Raw genomic sequence first — 18945 nt, 5'->3', positions numbered from 1 at the left:
GAACAAAACGCACACACCAGGAACAAGAAAACAGAAATACCTACAGACACACCATCACAAGTCCTGCATCTACTCTTACCTTTTTAACTTATTTCCACTGTCACCCTTCTCATTTCCTCCCATCCAAGCACAGATCTCACAGCCCTTATTATTTGCACAGTTGCCTGTTTCTCTTTTCATAACTGAATCATGACTGCATGGTTTTGAAAAGTAGAGTATAACAATTCTAAACAGGAAACTGCATACGTAAACATTCAGTGAGTCTGACTATTTATATAATTAAATTACTCTTGTGGTTAAATCAGTTCAGCTTTAAGACTTTGATTTCCTGTAACGCTTTGCTGGATGGTGGAATTATAAATACAAAGCAGGTCAGATTCATTAATAATGTGACAAGGTGCTGACAGTGGTCAGGTAATAGTCAGCCCACAATGGCCAGGCTGCACGAATGTGAAAAAAATTAAAACAGTTACTAAAACAGTTTGCAGGTAAACCACTTGCCCCATTTGGAACCACCTGCTATCTTTCAGCTCAGATTTGAAGTCCTTAGGAGTTGAGCATCTACTTGTAACTTATGCCTTGGAAAGTACACCCCCCTCTACGACCCTTGTCGAGAACGGTTTTGAACAGCCAAGCCTTGAGCATGAGACCGGGGGACATGAGCCGCGACAATCCACCCAGAACAGTCAGGCAATGCCTGAGCACAATGAGCATCGACGCCTAAGAAAATCTCTGCCTCCAAACCCGTAATTCTAACAGGGCAAGCAGAAGTATAACTGCACCCTCCGATGATTTCCCCTGCACGCTGGAGAATGCGGGCCAGCGCAGGTTCCTGCCCCTCGAGATTCAACAGGAACCAGCGCCGGAGCGGGGGGATTTGCAAGGATTCGTCGTCGATGTACGCGACTGCTCGGCTGGCAGAGACGAGCTGCCGCGGCCCGCGCTTGCCCAACGCGTTCCTTTGAACAGCGCGGGCGGCGGAAGGGGCGGGCGTCAGGCCCGGCACGGCGGCGACGCCGCTCCCCGTGCCAGCGCACCGAGCGGCAGGACAGGGAGCACGGAGCGCTGCGGCCGCTGCCGGGGGGCGGCTGGCGCGAGGCGGCCGGGGGGCGCGGCCGGCCCCGTCCCGTCCCGTCCCGCTCCGCGGACAGCGCAGCCGCCGCCGTCGCCGCCGGCCCCGCGCGCCGCAGCCCCGGGGCGCCCCGCGCCGGGCAGGGGGCGGCCGCCGCCCGCATCGACGGCCGGGCCTCGCCCCCCGCCCGGCCCGCGGGCGCCTCCCTCGTCCCCGCCCCCCGCCGGCCCGGCGCTCGCCCCGCCCTCCGCCGGGCGCTGCTGCTCCGGGGCGGGCGGCGGCCCGCGGCCCCCTGCCGCTGGAGACACGCACCTGCTGCCTGCCGGCCGGGCCGCAACGAGGCTGCGCTGCGCTGGGCTGGGCTGGGCTGGGCTGGGGCGAGGCGAGGGCCGCAGGGCCGGCGGAGCCCCTCGGCCGGGCGGGGCGGGGCGGGGCGGGGCGGGGCGGGGCGGGGCCCTTCGGCCGTCGGCGCAGCCCCGCCCCTTGCGTGCCGCCTCCCGCGCCTGCGCGGTCCCGCCCCGCCGCGGCCCCTTCCGGCGCGCCAGTCCCGGTTCCCCCCGGCGGGCAGGGGAAGGCCGCGGGGGGCCCGTCCCCACGCCCCATCGCCCCGCGTCCCCCCGCTGCAGGACCCGCAGGACGATGTCGCCGCAGGGTCGCCGCTGAGCTGAGCCGAGCCGAGCCGGCGCGATGGCGTGTGGCTGCCCGCCGCCCTTCGGGGACCCGGCGGAGGTGCGGGAGGGCTTCCTGTGCCCGCTGTGCCTGAAGGACCTCCGCGCGTTCCAGCAGCTGCAGGCGCACTACGAGGAGGAGCACTCGGGCGAGGACAGGGCCGTCAGGGCGCAGCTCCGAAGTAAGGGCGCGGCGCGGCGGGCGGCGGGCAGCGGCAGCCGCTCGGCCGCCGGGGCTGCGGGCTGCGGGGCCACGGCCTCGTCTGAGCGGGCCGGGGCCGGGGCCGGGCCGGGCCGGGCGCGGTTCCCGGCGCCGCGCCCCAACCTTCCCGGCGTGCGGGCACGGGCAGGGCCCCGCTCCCGCTTTGTTACTGGCTCGGGAGGCTGGCGGGTCTTGGCCTGGTGGGTGCTCGGTTGTTGGGCGTTTAGCGAGAGAACCCTCCGCTGTAAGGCAGGGGAATTCCCCAGCGTTAGTCAAAGGCCTTGCAGAACACGGCGGATCTCTGGTGCTTGTCGGATACCAGTTCATTCCTCCCTTGGTTGGACAGCAGCCAAAACTCTAGGGGATGGATAAGGAAGGGTGGCGGTGGGGAAGAGGTGGAGAAGGACTGGATGGTGGAGCTGGAGTAGATGCAGGGAGCGTTCCAGAGTTCTGCCGTGGACTACTGGCTTTTACTGATGTGTGAAAAATCCCTTTGTTACTCCTGTTAACTAAGGTACAACTTCCTCCCCCCCCCCCCCCCCCCCCCTTAGTACATAGTATTGCTTTACATGGAGGGAAGGATATGCAAAATATGGTGGTAGGTCTGTGTGTTCCATAAAGAAAGTCTTCACTGTTACTTTTTTCCCTGCTCTTGGAGATCAACGGTCATTACTTCAAAAGTCTCTTTTCTGAGGAAAGTTTGTGTTTTTAACAAGCCTACCTTAAGAGTAGCCCAACTGAGTATTTCTTAAGTCTTGAATTTGCTTTCCATCAGTCTGTTTACATCTCAGCTTTTAGCACTGTCTTTTTCTTGGAGAGTGGAGGTAGATGGGCCAGTACTGCAGTCACGTTCTCTTCATGGGCACGCCGCTGTAGTAAGTAGGTGAATTACAGATGCTTGCTTCAGTCGAGTGTTTAAGCCAAAACAACAACATGGTTTTCACTGTGATATGAAGAAAACAACAGCTTAGTCTTCCTAAGGTTTCCCAAATACTTCTTTTATTGAATATAAAATTCAATTGCATTCTGATTTTTTTTTGTTGTTCTAATTGAACTAATTCTTGAAGATAGAATATCCAGAGGAGAGTACAGATACAAGGGCAATAAAAATGCTCAAATTTCAATTTCCCAGTCTTATTTTTGGCCCAGGAGACTGCTCTCCTCTCACTAGCATTTGTATGAAAATAATGCAGTGATCTGTTTTCTAATTTTTAAGTTATTTAGATGTACAAGCATATTGAAATTCTTAACTTGGACTTTGTGCAAAAAATACAAAGAAAGTGTTGAACACACTCAAAACCAAAACAAATCACTGGGAATTGAGAGAGAGTACATACGTGGTGTCCCAGTGTGCTGTGGCATGGGGTCCCACAATTCAATACGGTTTACTGTTTACAGTGATGTCCCTGAATGGAGTGCCTAAAACTACTGATCTGCTATTAGGACCTTAGGACTACTTTGACAGATAACAAAGAGCATTTAGTGTCACCTGTGACTCTGAACTAAGCTCTGGTTCTAAACAGGACGTGTTGACTTATCAAGAAAAAAGATTTGTGTTGAAAGATAGGGAGCATTCCATGCTGGTTTCACATGGCAAATACTGGGTAACTAAACTAACAGCCTCCTGTTTGGTATGTGGGTTTATCTTTTTCAGATCTAGTCCAGAAGGCCAAGAGAGCAAAGAAGAAACTACTGAAGCAAGAAGATGACAGAACTGATTCTGGATCTCAGGAACGATATGAATCATTCAGCTATGGTGGAGTAGATCCATACATGTGGGAGCCCCAAGAAGTAGGTAGGAGAGCTAGAGTGATACGCAGGGGGGTAACTCTGATTTTAATCTTTGCTGGGGAAATTGAACGGTTTTGCTGAAGCTGCATGGAATTGTCTGTATTGCATTTGATTTACTGTAGCATGGGGTTATGGCTTGCATATTGATTCTGTGCAGCCTGCCTACATTGTATAGGGGTGATGTGGAAAATGCGTGTGTGTGTGTGTTATAGAATCAAGACCCAAACCCCTTGAGAGCATGGTTAATTGTTATTTCAACGTACCTGAGCTGTTGAGTTTTGCTGGATATATATAGCACTGCTCATCTAGCTTTGAGGTGTTCTGCATGCATCTTGTAGCTTTTAACAAAACAGATAATTTTCTGATTAATAAGCTATTGCTATATTAAATCTCTGCCTTTTGGGTTACTGTTAAAGTAGATGTTAGCTTATATGCCTGACAAAATGCCTCTCCCCTGATTTAAACTTTTTCAACTATTTCTTTGAATTTGAGGTATAGGTAATCTCACATTAAAAAGAGGTTTAAATTAATCAAACAAAAATAAAACAACTGTGGCTATAGATTTAAACTTTGCAAAAGTTAACTAATATGTTGACTGAGCCATTAATTACAAATACTGTTACTGGAAATTGCCTTTTACTATTGCAGAAATTTATGGTTGTTTTCAGGGAGAGGAGACAGCACTGTCTCTTGTGGGTCCTGGGAGTTTTCCTGTGCTGCTGGCAGATGAGGACTTTGCCCTTTGAGTCTGAGTTCTGTAGATCATTGTACTTTTGACTTCATACCATGATTGCTGCTGAAATAGTCAAAATTAGTAGCTAAGAATAAACTTAAGCAGTGAATTAACAGAAGGTTTCTGATCAGAGTGGGGAATATGAACCTTAAGGATTTCAGAATAGGATTTGGTGGATTTGTGAAAGGGGTCCTGTAATGTCTCCAAAACAGATTGAATTCAGTTAGCTAGAGGGGCTTTCCCATTCCTATGAATTCGGCTATGGAGGGTTTTTTCCATATTTCATTAGAATGAGGAAGTGACATTATCCTTTGTTTAGTTAGTGTCAAAGAGCAACATCTGCTTTTGTGTTCTACCAGTCAGAAGAAAGATAACTTATATTTTGTCTGTGTCTTTGATTTTTCAATATCTGGTTTATGTTATTAAGAAAACGATTAAAACTTAAACCCAATTTTGTTGAGAATGAATTGTGTATTTCTTAAATAGATGCTTTATTGATTTTCTGTGTACTTGGTGATGACATTTCTGTAAATCTGAACTGTGATTGAGGATTTTGTTCAGACCTCTGAAAGTGAGAAGGATGATCAAAAATCTGAAAGCGAAGGTGCTGTTGTGTAGACCTCAAATATTCACTGGACGTGCATCTTGGCTTTGTTCCAGATACAGTCAGGAAATAATGGCAGCTGGTTTTGAGAAAAGTGCTAGCTGATAATAGCTTGCCAAATATAACTGAGGGATGGAGATAAATAATAATAATATTGTAGATGTTCTCTTTTAATGTAGTGTTCTTAGTTGTTGTTTTTTTAAAGTAGAAATAAAACACCATTAATTAGGCTTTAATCCACACGTTTTATGTGGAACAGAACCACAAAAACTTAGGATACTAATGTTGTTAAAATGCCATTTGAACATGAGAAATAAATGGTGAAAAAGAAGGGATAGCTGCTTTTCGAGAGGCATTTATATGTATTTAAATCCATGTAAAACACCTAGGTGACTCTGAAAACTTTCTGCTCTCTCCCAAGGTGCTATGAGAAGCCATCTTTCTGATTTTAAGAAACACCGAGCAGCCAGGATTGATCACTATGTAGTTGAAGTCAATAAGTTAATAATCAGGTTAGAAAAGGTAATTTTGCTGCTTTTTTTTTTTTAATATTCTAGTCTCTTAAATGTTTCCTAGACATGTAGTCATGTTTTAGTGTGAAGGGTGCCCATTTATGCAGCAGTGCACTTTTTAAAGGATAGTAAATTATGACTCTTTACAAGTGACTGTTCTTTTTTTTATCCTTATGTAGTTTGGTCTGACTCTGTACTGCACACATGAATTCTGTTTCTATGCAGCGTTTCCAAACTGAAAATGCTGCTTTCATGTACTTAAGAACCATCTGTTTTTTTCCTGTATGTTTTCTCCATCTTTCACCTTACAAAGTTTCTCCCTAACATTTGTCAGGATTTTTCCAGCTCGTCATTCAGCAAAGTCCACCACTGACATCTGATTTATTTGCATTTTTACTTGCAATAATGTTGGATGATCTGAGAATTATGTCCAAATGCTCTGACTGGAGCAGATTTGGCAGTAATTGTTTAGCACTACTTGTCTGAATATGGCATTAGAAACAATCAGGAAGGTTGCAGGAATCTGATGTGAAACAGGCTTTTAAAAATGGCAGACTTTTCCTGTTGGGATGGGATGGGGGGTTAGGAGGTTGTGGAGTTCTTGCCTTTTTTTTTTTCTTACAAAAGTTCAGTTTTCTTGAATTTGTTGTTTGTCTTCTACTAGCTTACATCGTTTGACAGAGCAAATACAGAGTCCGCTAAAATAAGAGGTTGGTATGAGCTTACCTCAGACTACTTGCTGCTATAGTTTACCAGCAAAGGAATTAACTGAATGAATATCTTACATTGTGTGTATTCCTCCCCCTCTCCACCTGATTGTAGCTATAGAGAAGTCTGTTGTGCCTTGGGTCAATGATCAGGATGTTCCATTCTGCCCAGACTGTGGCAGTAAGTTCAGTATTCGAAATCGACGTCACCATTGCCGCCTTTGTGGGTCCATTATGTGCAAGAAGTGCATGGAACTTGTCAGTCTTCCTTTGGCAAGTAAGTGCAGTGGGTAGTGTTAATTCCTCCTTTCCTTATCTCACTCAGTGTGCTAATGGCATCCTGGCTTTTTGCAACAAGAAAACAAGCTTAATATTCTGTTTGTGTGGGAAACTCATTCTTCAGTGTGTCAGTCAGTTCCATGCAGACACTTGTCTGCAAAACAGAGTAAGAATGATTTTTATATTCTTTGTCTCTGTTCCTTCTTCAGATTGGGAAGCGTTACAAAATGCTGAAAAAGTTACTAGAATATACTAGTACATAATATTACTAGATGTGGCATATTCCAAAATTGTACTGAGTACCATAGCTCTGGAGGTATAAATTTTTGGAGTTATAACTCTAGAAGTTCTTGACATTTAACTACCGTGGATATTTCAAATCTTGACCACGATTATCCAAATGTTGACATCAAGGGAATTCATCCACAAGCCCCTTTTAAGAAGCACTTTCAACTTTAGTTTCCTTTCTTATCTAGAGAGGAAACTATTTTCTGTGGAAATAAATGATGTTAATTGGGATCTTCAGAGAGTTCAAGCACAAAAATAAGTACAGCATTAACATTGCTGTTTTCCACACACTGTTTTGTAACTATGCAAGGTCCAACGTTCAACTCAGAAACATTCTCACATTATCCTAGGTATAAAGAATGTAAGTGGTTCCCAGTAGAGTGCTCTCTACATGCTTTTAGAATAGAGCAGGATCTTACAGTGAATACTGAAATTCTGACTTGTAGATCTGGTTGTCATGGGTTCCTTGCATGTCTTTCTTTTTCAAGACAGTTTTCTACTATTCTTGGTAATAGTAGCTTCAGTTAAAAGTGCAATTAATTTGTGTTGGTAAAATCTGTTGGCCTCTCCAATCAATGTAAAATTACCTGTATATAACTTTTAGGCAAACTCACCAGTGCCAGCAAAGAGGCCTTGAGTTCTCATACTAGTCCAAGCTCTTCACCTAATAGCGTCCATGGCTCCCGCCGTGGCAGCATTAGCAGCATAAGCAGTGTAAGCTCAGTTCTGGATGAGAAGGATGATGACCGAATCCGTTGTTGTCAGCACTGCAAAGACACCCTGCTGAAAAGAGAACAACAGATTGATGAGAGAGAATACACTCCAGAGATTGTGAAACTCTATGAGGTAAAATGAAGCTACTTGCTGCTTTCATAGTCAGTATATATACCTACAGTTGTTGCTACTTGGTTTCTAGCTTGTTCTCTCATGTCCAAGCTCGTTATGGCTTAGTATTTGCCTGTGTACAGATAGACTGTAATGGTTGTTGATGCCACATAGAAAAATCTGAAATGATGGAGCCAGGTGCCATGTAGTACTTATATCCCATGATAACTTAAACCCTCATTTTAAGGCACAGCTTTATTCTCTGCATCTGAAACTAACAGTTCTGTGTTGCCTCTCTTAAAATTGTGAACTATGTCAACTGGGATTCCTCCAAACAGTCCTTATTAAACCAGTGATGTGCTGTGCGCTTTGTTAATGGGCTGCACTGGAACTGTACAACCTCATGTTGTCAGCACTCTGTCCTCACACTGGTGGGAATTACTTCTTGGAACCATCTAAATTGACCAAGTGTATGGCTGGAACTTTTATGTTCAAATATGCTTTGATAGCAGGTACTGACAGTCACTGGGTATTCAATCCAGTCTGTAAACCTTTCTCCCAGTCCCAAGGTTAGTATTAATGGGACTTTCTGTTGATGCTCTCTATGAAGAAACTAAGACTAGAATTTACCTAAGTTTCCCATCAGAATAGCTTCTGAATTCAAGTTCACCTTGCAGGGGTACAGAGATTCTCTCTCTGTTCATGACCATGGCATCTGTATTCTGAGGACAGCCGAAGGGCGCTGTGATCCTTAATAGCCCAAGGGCTTTCATCACTGTTAGCTGGGGGTGTGCATAGGCACATTGAAAGGCTTATGTCAGCATGTGCTTACATCTGTGTTTTGACGTGAGTTCTTTTTATACACTTTGTTTTAAATAAGAAACTCCGACTCTGTATGGAGAAGGTTGACCAGAAGGCACCAGAATATATAAAGATGGCAGAATCGCTAAAGTAAGCCCTATTTGCTAATTTTGTTTATGAATATATGCATTTTTATGCAACTGTAAGAATGAGAAGTAGTAAAGAAGTGGTGTGCTAAGGCTACAAGATTGTGTAGGTCATAAGAAAGTACTCAAAAAAAAAAAAAATCTAGGCAAATACCTGTCCAAACCCCATGTTAATTAATGGAATAGATTATTAAAGCTGATGAGTGCCATCCCTGTGATCTATTACTAATTAGCATATGACTCATTATTAATTCCAGACTTTTGGTGCATCATTTGGGTGCCTGGATTTTTGGGTTTCTTCCCACAAATTTGTATTTAAAAATAATAAAAAAGTAATAAATGCTAGGGTTAGCCTTTCAACTTGTAGAATGGGATAAGTTCTATGGTTTTATCAGTCTTAAATACAGCTTCTGATTTAAGCATAGTCAGAATTTAATGTTATAGAACTGAATATAATTAGGACTTACATTACTTACGTCCTTAAGTGTAATGACCTGCTGAAAGACTTGCCATACTGAATGAATGTAATATAAGCCTGCCACATGTGCTTAATATATGAAATGTAATAGAGTAGTGAAGACTAGAGGGAAAAACATTACATTTCTTGGCTATAAAAAAGTCACTTTTGCCATTTCTGGTATTGCTGAAATTGATGGATTTCAAGGAGCTTATAGGGCAAAGAAGGAAGCTGTACAGCAAATTTCTGGAAGTTGTTCCAAAGGAGATGTGAAGTGGGGTGTTGTTTTTTTCTTTAATCTTTTAAAAATTTGTACTACTTAAAATATTTTTTTAATAACATACTGGAAATTCCAGAGAATTAGCAGTATGCACAAATGCATACGTTATGTATACTGTGCTGACTTGGACCTTGATACCTTCCCAAATTACAATGTTTGATCACCTCATAAAGAGCACTAGGATCTCCCCTCAAAAGGATTGTAACAACAATCACATTTTGCATTTCTTTAAACACTTACAAAACCTTTGTTTTGTTTTCCCTACTTGACTTGTTACACTAAGGATTTTGCATTGCATACTTCATTCTGACTAGTACTGAGTCCTGAAAAGTTATTTTTGAGTGCATGACTGTTATTTTGTGTATCTGAGATATAAAAGGAGAGGGAAGCTTAGAAACTGGTGAAGAGTCTTCCCTGTTAAATGTTAATTTGTTTTCTCAATAAATATGGGATTCTAGTGATTGGATATCCGTGTAGATGCAGTCAGTTGCTAGCATCTTAAGTATGACACTCATGCGGGGTTGTAGCCTTCTGCTTTCTGACAAACGTAAGCAGAGAGAGCTATTTTAGTGGTATAGTTGCTTATTCATTTTGTTTCATTTCTTTTCTGCACCCAGTGGCCTGGAAAAAAAAATACAGAATAAATGTATTTGTTAGGTTCTGTATATCTTAGATATCATTGATAGTGGGATTCTTCTTGTATTAAAATCCAATTTCTCCTGTGAGTGTAAATAATAAAATCATAAATAAAATGATCTACTAAATCTTCATGTTCATAAGTTGATTATCACTTTCCACTTCTGTCAGAACAAAAAGGCTTTAAAACACAGTGAGCTCAAAATAAAAGCCTTTTAAAGGATTGACTATCCTTACAGTTGTTGACATCTCCTTGGGATAACTTCCTGCATTGTATTTATTATTAGCTTGATGCATGGCTTACAATAAAGTTGTATTTATTTCTTAGTGCCGGGGAGACGACTTACAATCTTGAACATGCAAATGACTTGAGAGTGGAGATTCAAAGAGTATATGAATTTATAGATGCCTTAAGGTAAAGGAAGTGTGCACGCGCTGTCTCTTGCTTTCTCTCATGTGCATCATAACAATAAAGAAAAGCAGGATATATTTTTTTTCCTCTTCCAATACAGCTTGTGCTGGATATCCTTCTGTAATGACTTTTCTGTAGTTTTTCTTATCCTCAACTGTTGGGGCCTACATTTCTGTAACATCTACCTGCTTATTCATAGTCAACTTGTCTGCTCAGTTGTAATGAGGATGTTGAAAGGTAGATGCTGTTCCTGTGCACTATCCAGCTCTACTTCCTTTTCCAACCATACATTCCTCTGTAGTGAAAATAGCTTAAGTGCAGAGGAGACAAACAGAGGCATAGGGTTTTTGTGTTTTTTAAGTGTTACAATTTGTAATATCTAGAATGGCTTACCTAAAAGAACATTGGAAAATGTTAATTTGATATTGTCTGCCTCATTTTCTGTTGTATTTTCCTTGGCCCTTGTTTTTGAACTGATGAGATTGTACATTTGCTTTGATTCAGTAAGAAGATTTTGAATCTAGGCTTGCATGAAGAGCCCCAACCTCATCCTAAAACACTACAGCTTCAGAGAATGATAAGATACTCGGCTACACTTTTTGTTCAGGTAAATTAAACATATGAGCTAAATTTGTTTTATGTAGTGTTCTCTTCTTTGCTAGGCATCCCTGTGGTTTAAAACTATTTTAACAGAATGTTTAGTTCTGTGGATTTTTCTGTAGTTCCACTGAATCGATAGTGTAGTCAGAGCAGTATTGTGTTCAGGGGCTTAAGAGATCTTTGCTTTGTCTCTGGTGGAGGTTGAGCCTAGCTAGCGGTATAGTTAAGGCAGCCACGATATGCTCAGGCTTGCAGCAGTAACTATAGTGTAGAAGTCCCTCTTATTTGTCTGTGTTCTGTTGGTGGTATTTCTATATTCAAGGAAAAAAAAAATCCTAAAAAATTGGCTGAACGCCTGCAAGTAAAACTAAGTATTTCAATTTTTTCCCAGGAAAAACTGCTTGGCCTAATGTCCCTGCCAACCAAAGATCAGTATGAAGAACTGAAGAAGAGAAGACTACATATGGTAAGACAGGTTAAGATCTGTATTGGTATGAGGGCCTCCTTCAAAGTCTTAAAGACATGCACAGTTATTTACAACTGAGAGTTAATCTTAACGTATTAGTACCTCTGTGTGTATGAATGAATAGCTGTCCTTAACACTGAACTTCAAAAAAAATTTTTTGGTGATCATTCTGTGTCCATTTTCAGGGATTTGTGTAATACAGTCATCTTATTTCTACCCAGAACAGAGAGACAGAGGTCAGTACCAAGAGCTGGGTACTTCTAGAAAGCAGCAGTGACTTGCTTACTTTTGCTGTTGCTCTGCAGTACTGCAACAGAAGGCCTTTAGGTATCTTAGCTTATGTGGATTTTCAAATTGTGTTCTGGAGTTCATTTGCACAAGTAGAATTTGGAGACTTCTTTAGGTGGTTAAAAAATAATCAAGAATAAGGATGCATCTTCAGAGAGGTTTGGGATTTATTTCTTTTCCAGTTAGGAGGGAGAACATCACTAAATGTAAAATAAACCAACTTTATGTTGAGGTAGAAGTTGAGAAACAAAAATCATTGCATTCCAAAAGCTAGTATCATCAGTGATCTTTAACACTGGTGCTCTATTACAGAAGTACCTGCTATAGTTGACTGTGATACAGTTACTGTACAAATCAGTTTGAGGCCACTCTTTGGACAGCTGGATTAGGCATTTTCTGCTTTATGTATAGCACTGTCACTGCTCTCAAGTTTGTACAGGCAGATATGAAGGGATATTAAGTACCTTCACAAATAAACTGAAGGGAAGCATCTAGGTAATATTACGAAAACGACCATTTTCTGCAGAGTAAGCAAAAATGGAACTGATCTGTTTGTGACAGCAGTGTCTAAGGTAGATAAAGCCTAACTTTTTGTACCTATGGATATTAAAATAAATCATGGTGTTCTCTCCCTACATGTTTGTTTTAGGCGGCTCTTGAAGCACACAGAAGACAAGAGGAAAAGCAGAAGGATTCAACTTCCAGATCTGTAGCTGCAGTTAACGGTGATGCAAGTAACCTAAAAAAAGGAACAGTCAGGAAATCTGAAGGCTGGTTACCTACGTCTAGCGTATCTCGACAATGTGAGATAGCAGACCCACTTCTTCAGCAGATTGACAACATCACATCCTTTATTAAGCAAGCAAAAGCAGCTAATCGGCTAGATGAGGTCCGTATGTTGCAAGAGAACCTGAGGCAGCTTCAGGATGAATATGATCAACAACAAACTCTGAAAGCTATTGAGCTTTCTAGAAAACAGGCAGAAGAGGAAGAGATGCAGAGGGAGGAACTTCAGGTCCTTTGTGAAAAAGAATGGGAAAGAGAACACCACAAATTCATGTCTCAACATTCAAGGACACACTCCTTAGACTTCAGAGAAGTCAAGCAGCATCAGCATGAAGTTACAAAAGAGAATCAGAACTTGATAGCACATGGATTGGATTTGGATATTACTCAGATGAAAGGGAACCCAAGTTCTGAAACTACTGCTGTTCAACAGCTGCCAGCTAAAGATAACTTTATCTTTCCAGTCAAACCCCAGAACGTTCCACAACACGACAAAGACCAAAATAGGGCAGCCTGTCTAAACCCCTTTGAAGATGAAACAGATACCCCTCTGTCAGAGGAAGATCCTGCTAACCCATTTGCCAAAGACATTTCTCCACTGATCCCTTTCTCTAACGCTATTGTACAAAGTGATAAAAAAGAATATAATCCATTTGAGAATGAGGAGGATGAACAAACTAATGGAGCATCTGTCAGTACTTCAAACCCCTTTGAAGAGGATGAAAATCCATGTCAAAAGTCTGGGGGGAATTCTGGGAATCCATTTGAAGAGGGATCTTCGACCAATCCCTTTGAAGTGGAGGATGGCAATGAGATCTCAGAAGAGGAGGCTATAGAGGAGGAACTGCTTCTCCAACAGATAGATAATATCAAAGCCTATATATTTGATGCCAAACATAGTGGGCGAATGGATGAGGTGGAGGTACTGACAGAGAACTTGAAGGAATTGAAGTACACCTTAGCAAAACAAAAGGAGAAATCCAACTGTTGAAGCAGTAGTAGGGCTGTGTAATAATTACTTCATGTCCGCTGTTAAAGATGGGAAAGTAGAACAGATAAATGGGAGTACAGGTTACAAGAGGGAATTGGGAGAATCTTGTGGGATTTTTTTTACGCACTTTCATTTATGTATTTCCACTACTACTCAGCCTTGAAGAAAGAAAATTGAGGAATGCTGCTAGTCTTGAACACTTATACTAAGAAATTTTTACAATAACTTGTTACAACCCTCTCAGTGGTAATTGGTCTTATATTGTGTATTTTGGTCAAAAGAGTTAGGGGTTAACAGGGAACTACAACTTGGAAATGGTTTCAGGGTTGATTCGTCATCTTTCCTCCTTTCTCTTGTGTTACTGTACTAGATGTATTATTGGTTTTTCAAGCGGCACTCCAACAAAAGAGATGAAAATGTTTCTAAAATGCGTGCATCTTTTGATAATGGCACAGTACAAGTGTTACAGGCTAGCCTAATTGCCCTAATGGAATTACAGGAAAGGGCTGTTGAAAGGCTGCTGTGATTCTTTGAGATACAGAATACACAGGCTGCAGATCAATTTTGTGCAATGCTAATACATAAAAGGGATTTTAAGACTATGAGGAAAAACTTTGTAACTGATCTTAACATGAGTAACTTTTAAAAAGTGTTTACAAAAATTCATGAGTAAAATTTGGGTGCTGCCCTTTCATCATTTCTAATTTCCCAGTTACTCTAGGCACAAATTGCAGTGTAAGAGAGAAAGCTGAACTGGCTTCAGAGACCTACCTGTGTGGGAATGAATACCTAAATACTCGCTCACAGGGAGAAGTATGTCAGGCTAGCACAAGCTACAGTTTTAAAGGTGACCCTGCAATTCCTAACTATATCGTGGAACTTGTATATTCCTTTATGTCTTCTGGGTAACGGAATGATCATGTTTCTTTTATCTGTAAGACTGGAACCCTCTTCATAGCATTCAGAGAACAGAAGTTCTGTTTATAATGGAGAGCTGAAGTGCCACTAAACTGGAATTCAGTGAAAACTGGGCTGTGATGGTGCCAAATAGCAGGTCCTATCTTATACTTGATTCCCATCAAAAGAAATTAAGAGAATCAGGCACATCTGTCTTAAATAAGAAGCTCCAGATTGGAGTCTTGGTGTGAACCTGTGACGTGGGGGAGGGCTAGGGGATGGCCAGCACCTGTGGTGCAGGGAGGCTTAATGCTGGCTTCTGAAGATACTGACACTGAAATGTAGAATCATTCACTGTTAAGTCAGCATGTATCTTTGCAAAAGACTGTGCCTCAGCTGCTTTGATTTTTGCCTTTGAGATGCAGAGGTTCATCGTCACGCATTGGTGTTTGAAAAGGTGGTTGGGAGGAGTTAGTCAAAAGGGTGTATTTAACTAAAGCTGAAATAGAGGAAATTGGGCAGATTGCACTGTACGGCACTAATAATGGTGGGCTTACACAAGTGCAGTTGTATGGACCAGGACACTTTTACCTATGTCTCCAATAACATGAATAGCATTGCTATAATGTGAACATCACGTAATGTTTCTGAGACACACATATAATCATGCTTCCTAAACAGCAAGAACCCTAGTTTTACTTTCTTGTAAACATGTGGAGGTATGGACTTGTAGAACTTCTGTTTCAAACTAACAAAACATATCCTCAGTAACACTAGTAAATGATCAAAATAACTTAGAGCAGCCACTTGAAGAACATAGCTGTTCTTCTACTGTAGTATAAATCTGAGTTTGAAAGGTGTGCAGAATGGGTTGTTGTAAGACCCTGAGGGTGTATATTTAGGTGTTTTATTATTGTTGATTGAGTCCCTAAGTGTTACTTTGCACCAAATGAAATAAAGAACAAAGGATTCTGAAAGGCTGTAAAGTAGCACAACCTAAGTGCGCTGTGGCACTACATTTAGGAAGGCAGCAAGATAAAGAGACACATTAAGATAGTTAAACTTTATCCCCCTTTATACACAGAATTGTTTTTAAAGTAGTAGTATAAGGTAACTGTTTAAGACAGACTAGTTTGTGAGTCAAGAGGACTGCTCCCTGCACTGCAACCCAGAACTTCTTTTGATATTGATGCAAAAAGAATGTTTCAGTGGTTTCAGCTTTTGCTTTTAGAAGTGGTTTTTCCTTGTTGTAACTATCTTGCATTCTTTGTATTTTCAGTCTAATACACTAATAAAGTATCCTTATTGTATATGTAACAACATATTTTTACAAGCAGGTAACAGACTAGCATACCTCATAATCAGTGTCAGTGTTAAATGTGACTAGCGATCTGATACTAAAGTCATCTCTAATGTGAAGACATTCACTGGTATTTGGATTTTGGTATTTGCTGGTATTTGGATTGCTGTAATGCTCACAAGGCACAACAAAATGAAGACTCATAACCACAAAGCTAAATAAATAACTTGCATTGACATTTGTTAAAATTGCATGCACTACTCTGTATGAAAACTTTGTAAACAGAGATAAAATAAACATTTATTTTGTGCTGTATTTGCCCTTGATGATTTTTAGAGGTTGCTCATTCACATAGGTGTGAAATTTTGTATTCAACCACCTGCTCAGAAATACTAGTGTATGTGCAAATTACTGCAGAAATAGATAATCCTAGCTTAATGGCATATGCAACGATGTAATTCAAAGCAATGTAGTACTATCTATCATGTATTTATATACTATTATAGGTACACTGTAATTGTTCGGTGAGGCAGAAGCTACTCTGACCATGCTCACGGTCCAGGAGCAGCTGAAGGAAAATCAGTTACAGAGCAGCAGCACTGGCCTCTGAAGCATAATGAACTTGCTGACTAGAATTACCTGGAAGCCAAAGTTTCTAGCTATGCTTCTCCCTTGCATGTGGGTTTTTTGTTTCAGCATGTACTTTCAGCTGGGAGTATATTATCTGGCTGTCTTCAGTTAGTACAAGCTGGAAATGGGTGGGAACATTTGAAATGTTCTGAAAGTCTGTGAAACCCTGTTCTGCTTCAAGAGAAATCAACTTTTACCCCCAGTTTCTCTATATCAAAGCAAACATGATCTTGGGGACTGCATCAGGCAAACTCCTGCCAGGAGGCTGCGTGATCCTTCCCCATAGAACCAGCAAGTACTACTGCTGCTCCACAGCTGGAGTTCTGGCTCCCATTCTGGGCTTCCCAGTACAAGAGAGACTTGGAGCTACTGGTTAGAGTCCAAAGAGCCACTAAGAGGGTTAAGGGCTGGAACCATCTCTCTTGCAAAGAAAGGCTTAGAGCCTAAAGAGGAGAAAGCACGTGGGGGGGAGGAAGAATTTTATCAATGTATATAAATACCTGAAGAGAACGTTCAAGGATGGTAGTGTCTTCTCAGTGGTGCCCAGTGCAAAGGCAAGAGGCAATGGGCACAAACTGGAACACAGGAACAGATCCCTTTGAACATCAGAAAAGACATCTGCTGTGAGGGTGATGGAGTTCTTGTGTAGGTTGTCCAAGAGGTTGTGGAGTCTTCCTTCAAGATCATCAAAGACTATCAGCCTGTTCTAGGTGTCCCTGCTGGAGGAGATGGCCTCCAGAGGTCCCTTCCACCATCAGCCATTCTGTGAATCTGCTATTTTTGCTACAACCTTTTATCTGTAGGCATGAGTACAAAACATATAGCTCTGGTCAGTTTTCCTTCTTGCTTTCACACAGCTTTGACTGCAATGCTTTGTAAAACTGGCACAACAAAAGCTGCTTTTTTAACTTACATTTATTTAATATTTTTTATTTTAATTATTCTAGTTGTAGCTAGAAGAATTATGGGACAAGAATGTCAGTATCACACCAACTTGCTTGTTCCTGTTTCCAGGACGTTTTAACCCTTGTCTCTCACTGAAGCACCTTGATCACCCAGCCCTGAGGAAGCAACTGCATGGCTTGAGGTTTCAGGCTGATGCTTCATTTTTCAAAGCAGCTTTATATTTTCCTCTCATCTCTTTGGGTAGTGGCACAAAGGCAGGGCAGGGAACTTGGCCTTCAATTTCACACATGCACTCTCGCAGATGATACTTCTTGGGCCCAAAAGTTGCTGGATGTGATAGCTTTTTTCTTTCTCTTTCCTCTTTTTCAAGTGTTTCTCTAGAAAAAGAGATTCATTTGTTACCATCAGAAGCCTGAATGGCAGCCTTTCCTGTCCCTTCCCTACACACAGTTTTCCAGAAGGATGGTTTTACCTGGTTAAATTTGCCAATTTATTTGGGAAAAAAAAATCCTACATACTTGACCAGTTTGTAGGGACCGTATTATGACGTGTGCTACATCCTATGACGTGAGTACATCGGCGTATTGTTACTTACTTGCTTTTCCCCAGGATTTTTTTAATGTGCTCAGTTATCTCCTTGTTGGTTTTATCTTCCACGTCAACCAAAACTTGTTCTCCGCTGTCTGTCAAAAACAAATCAGGCAGAAGCTGGCGTTCCCGTAGCCCCTTCCCTGCCCACCACATGCAATTTCACGGCGCCTACAAAGAGCGCACTCCAAAAGCACGAAGCCAAAAGGATGCATAAAGCCCGCTGCCCCGCGGCAGTGAGTGCCGAGGCGCGGCGCCCAGCAGGCCCCGCCAAGCCACGGCCCCGCAGGCGGCGCTCGCTGGGGGCCCCGGGAGGCTCCCGGCGGGGCCCGGCCCGGCGCCACCTACCCAGGTAGAAGCGGAGGAAGGGCGAGGGGGTCATGTTCCTGAAGAGCATGATCTGCACCCAGGGGTTCTTGTACTGGATCTGGGGGACGTTGAAGAACACAAACTTTCTAGAAGGAGGGCGGAGAAATCAGCCACGGGTCCGGCGGGGACGCGGCCGAGGCGCGCTGCCGCCGCAGCCCCAGGCTCACCTGGCGCCCTCGCTCAGCTCCCCCGCCGTGTTGTAGTTCACCGTCATCACCTTCACCGCGCTCTTGAAGATGACGTCGCCCTGGCTGAGGTACTGCAGCGTCCGCCGCACGGGGAAGCGGCCCTTCATCGGCATGGCGCCGCCGCGGCCGGAAGGGCGGGAGGCACCGCCCCCTGCGCGCGGGCGGGGCCTGGGGGGGGCGGCGCCGCGGCCGCTCCCGCGGAGGGCCGGGGGGCGGCCGCCGCTCGGGGCTCGGCCGGCGCCGGGGCCCGCGAGCCCTCTCCCCGCGCGGGGCGCAGCTGGCGGACCGGCCGACGGCTGCCGGGAGCGCGGGCGGGCCGGGCCCCAGGCTCTGCCCCGCGCGAGGCCGCCCCCGGCTCCCCCGGCCGGGCGCGGTGCAGCGGGAGGCGGGGAGCACGGGCCGGCCGGCTGACAGGCAGCGCGAGGCAGGAGACGGACTAAAACGAAAAACAGACGGGGCTGCCCCCCCTCTCCCCGGGAAAACAGAACAAAGGATAACCACAACCGCTTCCCACTCCATTTCT

The 18945-nt window shown here is 43.6% G+C and overlaps 3 protein-coding genes across 5 annotated transcripts in view; 1 reads left to right on the top strand and 2 right to left on the bottom strand.

The window, feature by feature from the left end:
• Positions 1-2799, bottom strand: part of TMCC1 (transmembrane and coiled-coil domain family 1) — a 132120-nt gene extending 129321 nt beyond the window's left edge. The window contains exon 1 of the mRNA XM_084530937.1: positions 2664-2799. The gene's annotated coding sequence lies outside the window, so the exon portion shown is untranslated. The remainder of the gene's footprint in view (positions 1-2663) is intronic.
• RBSN (rabenosyn, RAB effector) lies at positions 1596-16056 on the top strand. 2 transcript variants are annotated; one of them, XM_084530935.1, is made up of 11 exons: positions 1596-1922; positions 3597-3737; positions 5492-5592; positions 6247-6292; positions 6405-6566; positions 7461-7702; positions 8562-8632; positions 10330-10416; positions 10918-11020; positions 11405-11479; positions 12417-16056. In XM_084530935.1, the coding sequence occupies exons 1-11, from the start codon at positions 1760-1762 to the stop codon at positions 13542-13544; spliced, it is 2319 nt and encodes a 772-aa protein (XP_084387061.1). In that variant the 5' UTR covers positions 1596-1759; the 3' UTR covers positions 13545-16056. The 2 variants fall into 2 exon arrangements, with proteins under 2 accessions (XP_084387061.1, XP_084387062.1); XM_084530936.1 differs by having other exon boundaries at positions 1598-1922; positions 3597-3733.
• MRPS25 (mitochondrial ribosomal protein S25) lies at positions 2394-18570 on the bottom strand. 2 transcript variants are annotated; one of them, XR_014696454.1, is made up of 7 exons: positions 18402-18570; positions 18214-18320; positions 17873-17960; positions 17285-17654; positions 16872-17168; positions 7471-7639; positions 2394-2885 (listed from the first exon to the last, which is right to left on the bottom strand). XR_014696454.1 is itself a non-coding variant. In XM_084530954.1 (4 exons), exons 1-4 carry the CDS (start codon positions 18533-18535, stop codon positions 17462-17464), a joined length of 522 nt encoding a protein of 173 aa, XP_084387080.1. In that variant the 5' UTR covers positions 18536-18570; the 3' UTR covers positions 17269-17461. The 2 variants fall into 2 exon arrangements, 1 of the variants encoding a protein (XP_084387080.1); XM_084530954.1 differs by lacking the exons at positions 2394-2885; positions 7471-7639; positions 16872-17168 and having other exon boundaries at positions 17269-17654.
• Between the last annotated feature and the right edge of the window lie 375 nt (positions 18571-18945).

Source organism: Aythya ferina (assembly GCF_964211825.1).
Source record: "Aythya ferina genome assembly, chromosome: 10".
In the NCBI taxonomy this organism is placed as follows: domain Eukaryota; kingdom Metazoa; phylum Chordata; class Aves; order Anseriformes; family Anatidae; genus Aythya; species Aythya ferina.
This window is presented reverse-complemented; position numbering and strand designations above follow the sequence as displayed.

Coding starts and splice junctions, on each gene's coding strand:
- RBSN (XM_084530935.1), top strand. CDS start 1,760: ATGGCGTGTGGCTGCCCGCCGCCCTTCGGGGACCCGGCGGAGGTGCGG. Junction 3,738..5,491: donor GTGGGAGCCCCAAGAAGTAG/GTAGGAGAGCTA, acceptor CTCTCTCCCAAG/GTGCTATGAGAAGCCATCTT. Junction 11,021..11,404: donor CGGCTACACTTTTTGTTCAG/GTAAATTAAACA, acceptor ATTTTTTCCCAG/GAAAAACTGCTTGGCCTAAT.
- MRPS25 (XM_084530954.1), bottom strand. CDS start 18,535: ATGCCGATGAAGGGCCGCTTCCCCGTGCGGCGGACGCTGCAGTACCTC. Junction 18,321..18,401: donor GAGCTGAGCGAGGGCGCCAG/GTGAGCCTGGGG, acceptor CCCTCCTTCTAG/AAAGTTTGTGTTCTTCAACG. Junction 17,961..18,213: donor CTTCCTCCGCTTCTACCTGG/GTAGGTGGCGCC, acceptor TGTTTTTGACAG/ACAGCGGAGAACAAGTTTTG.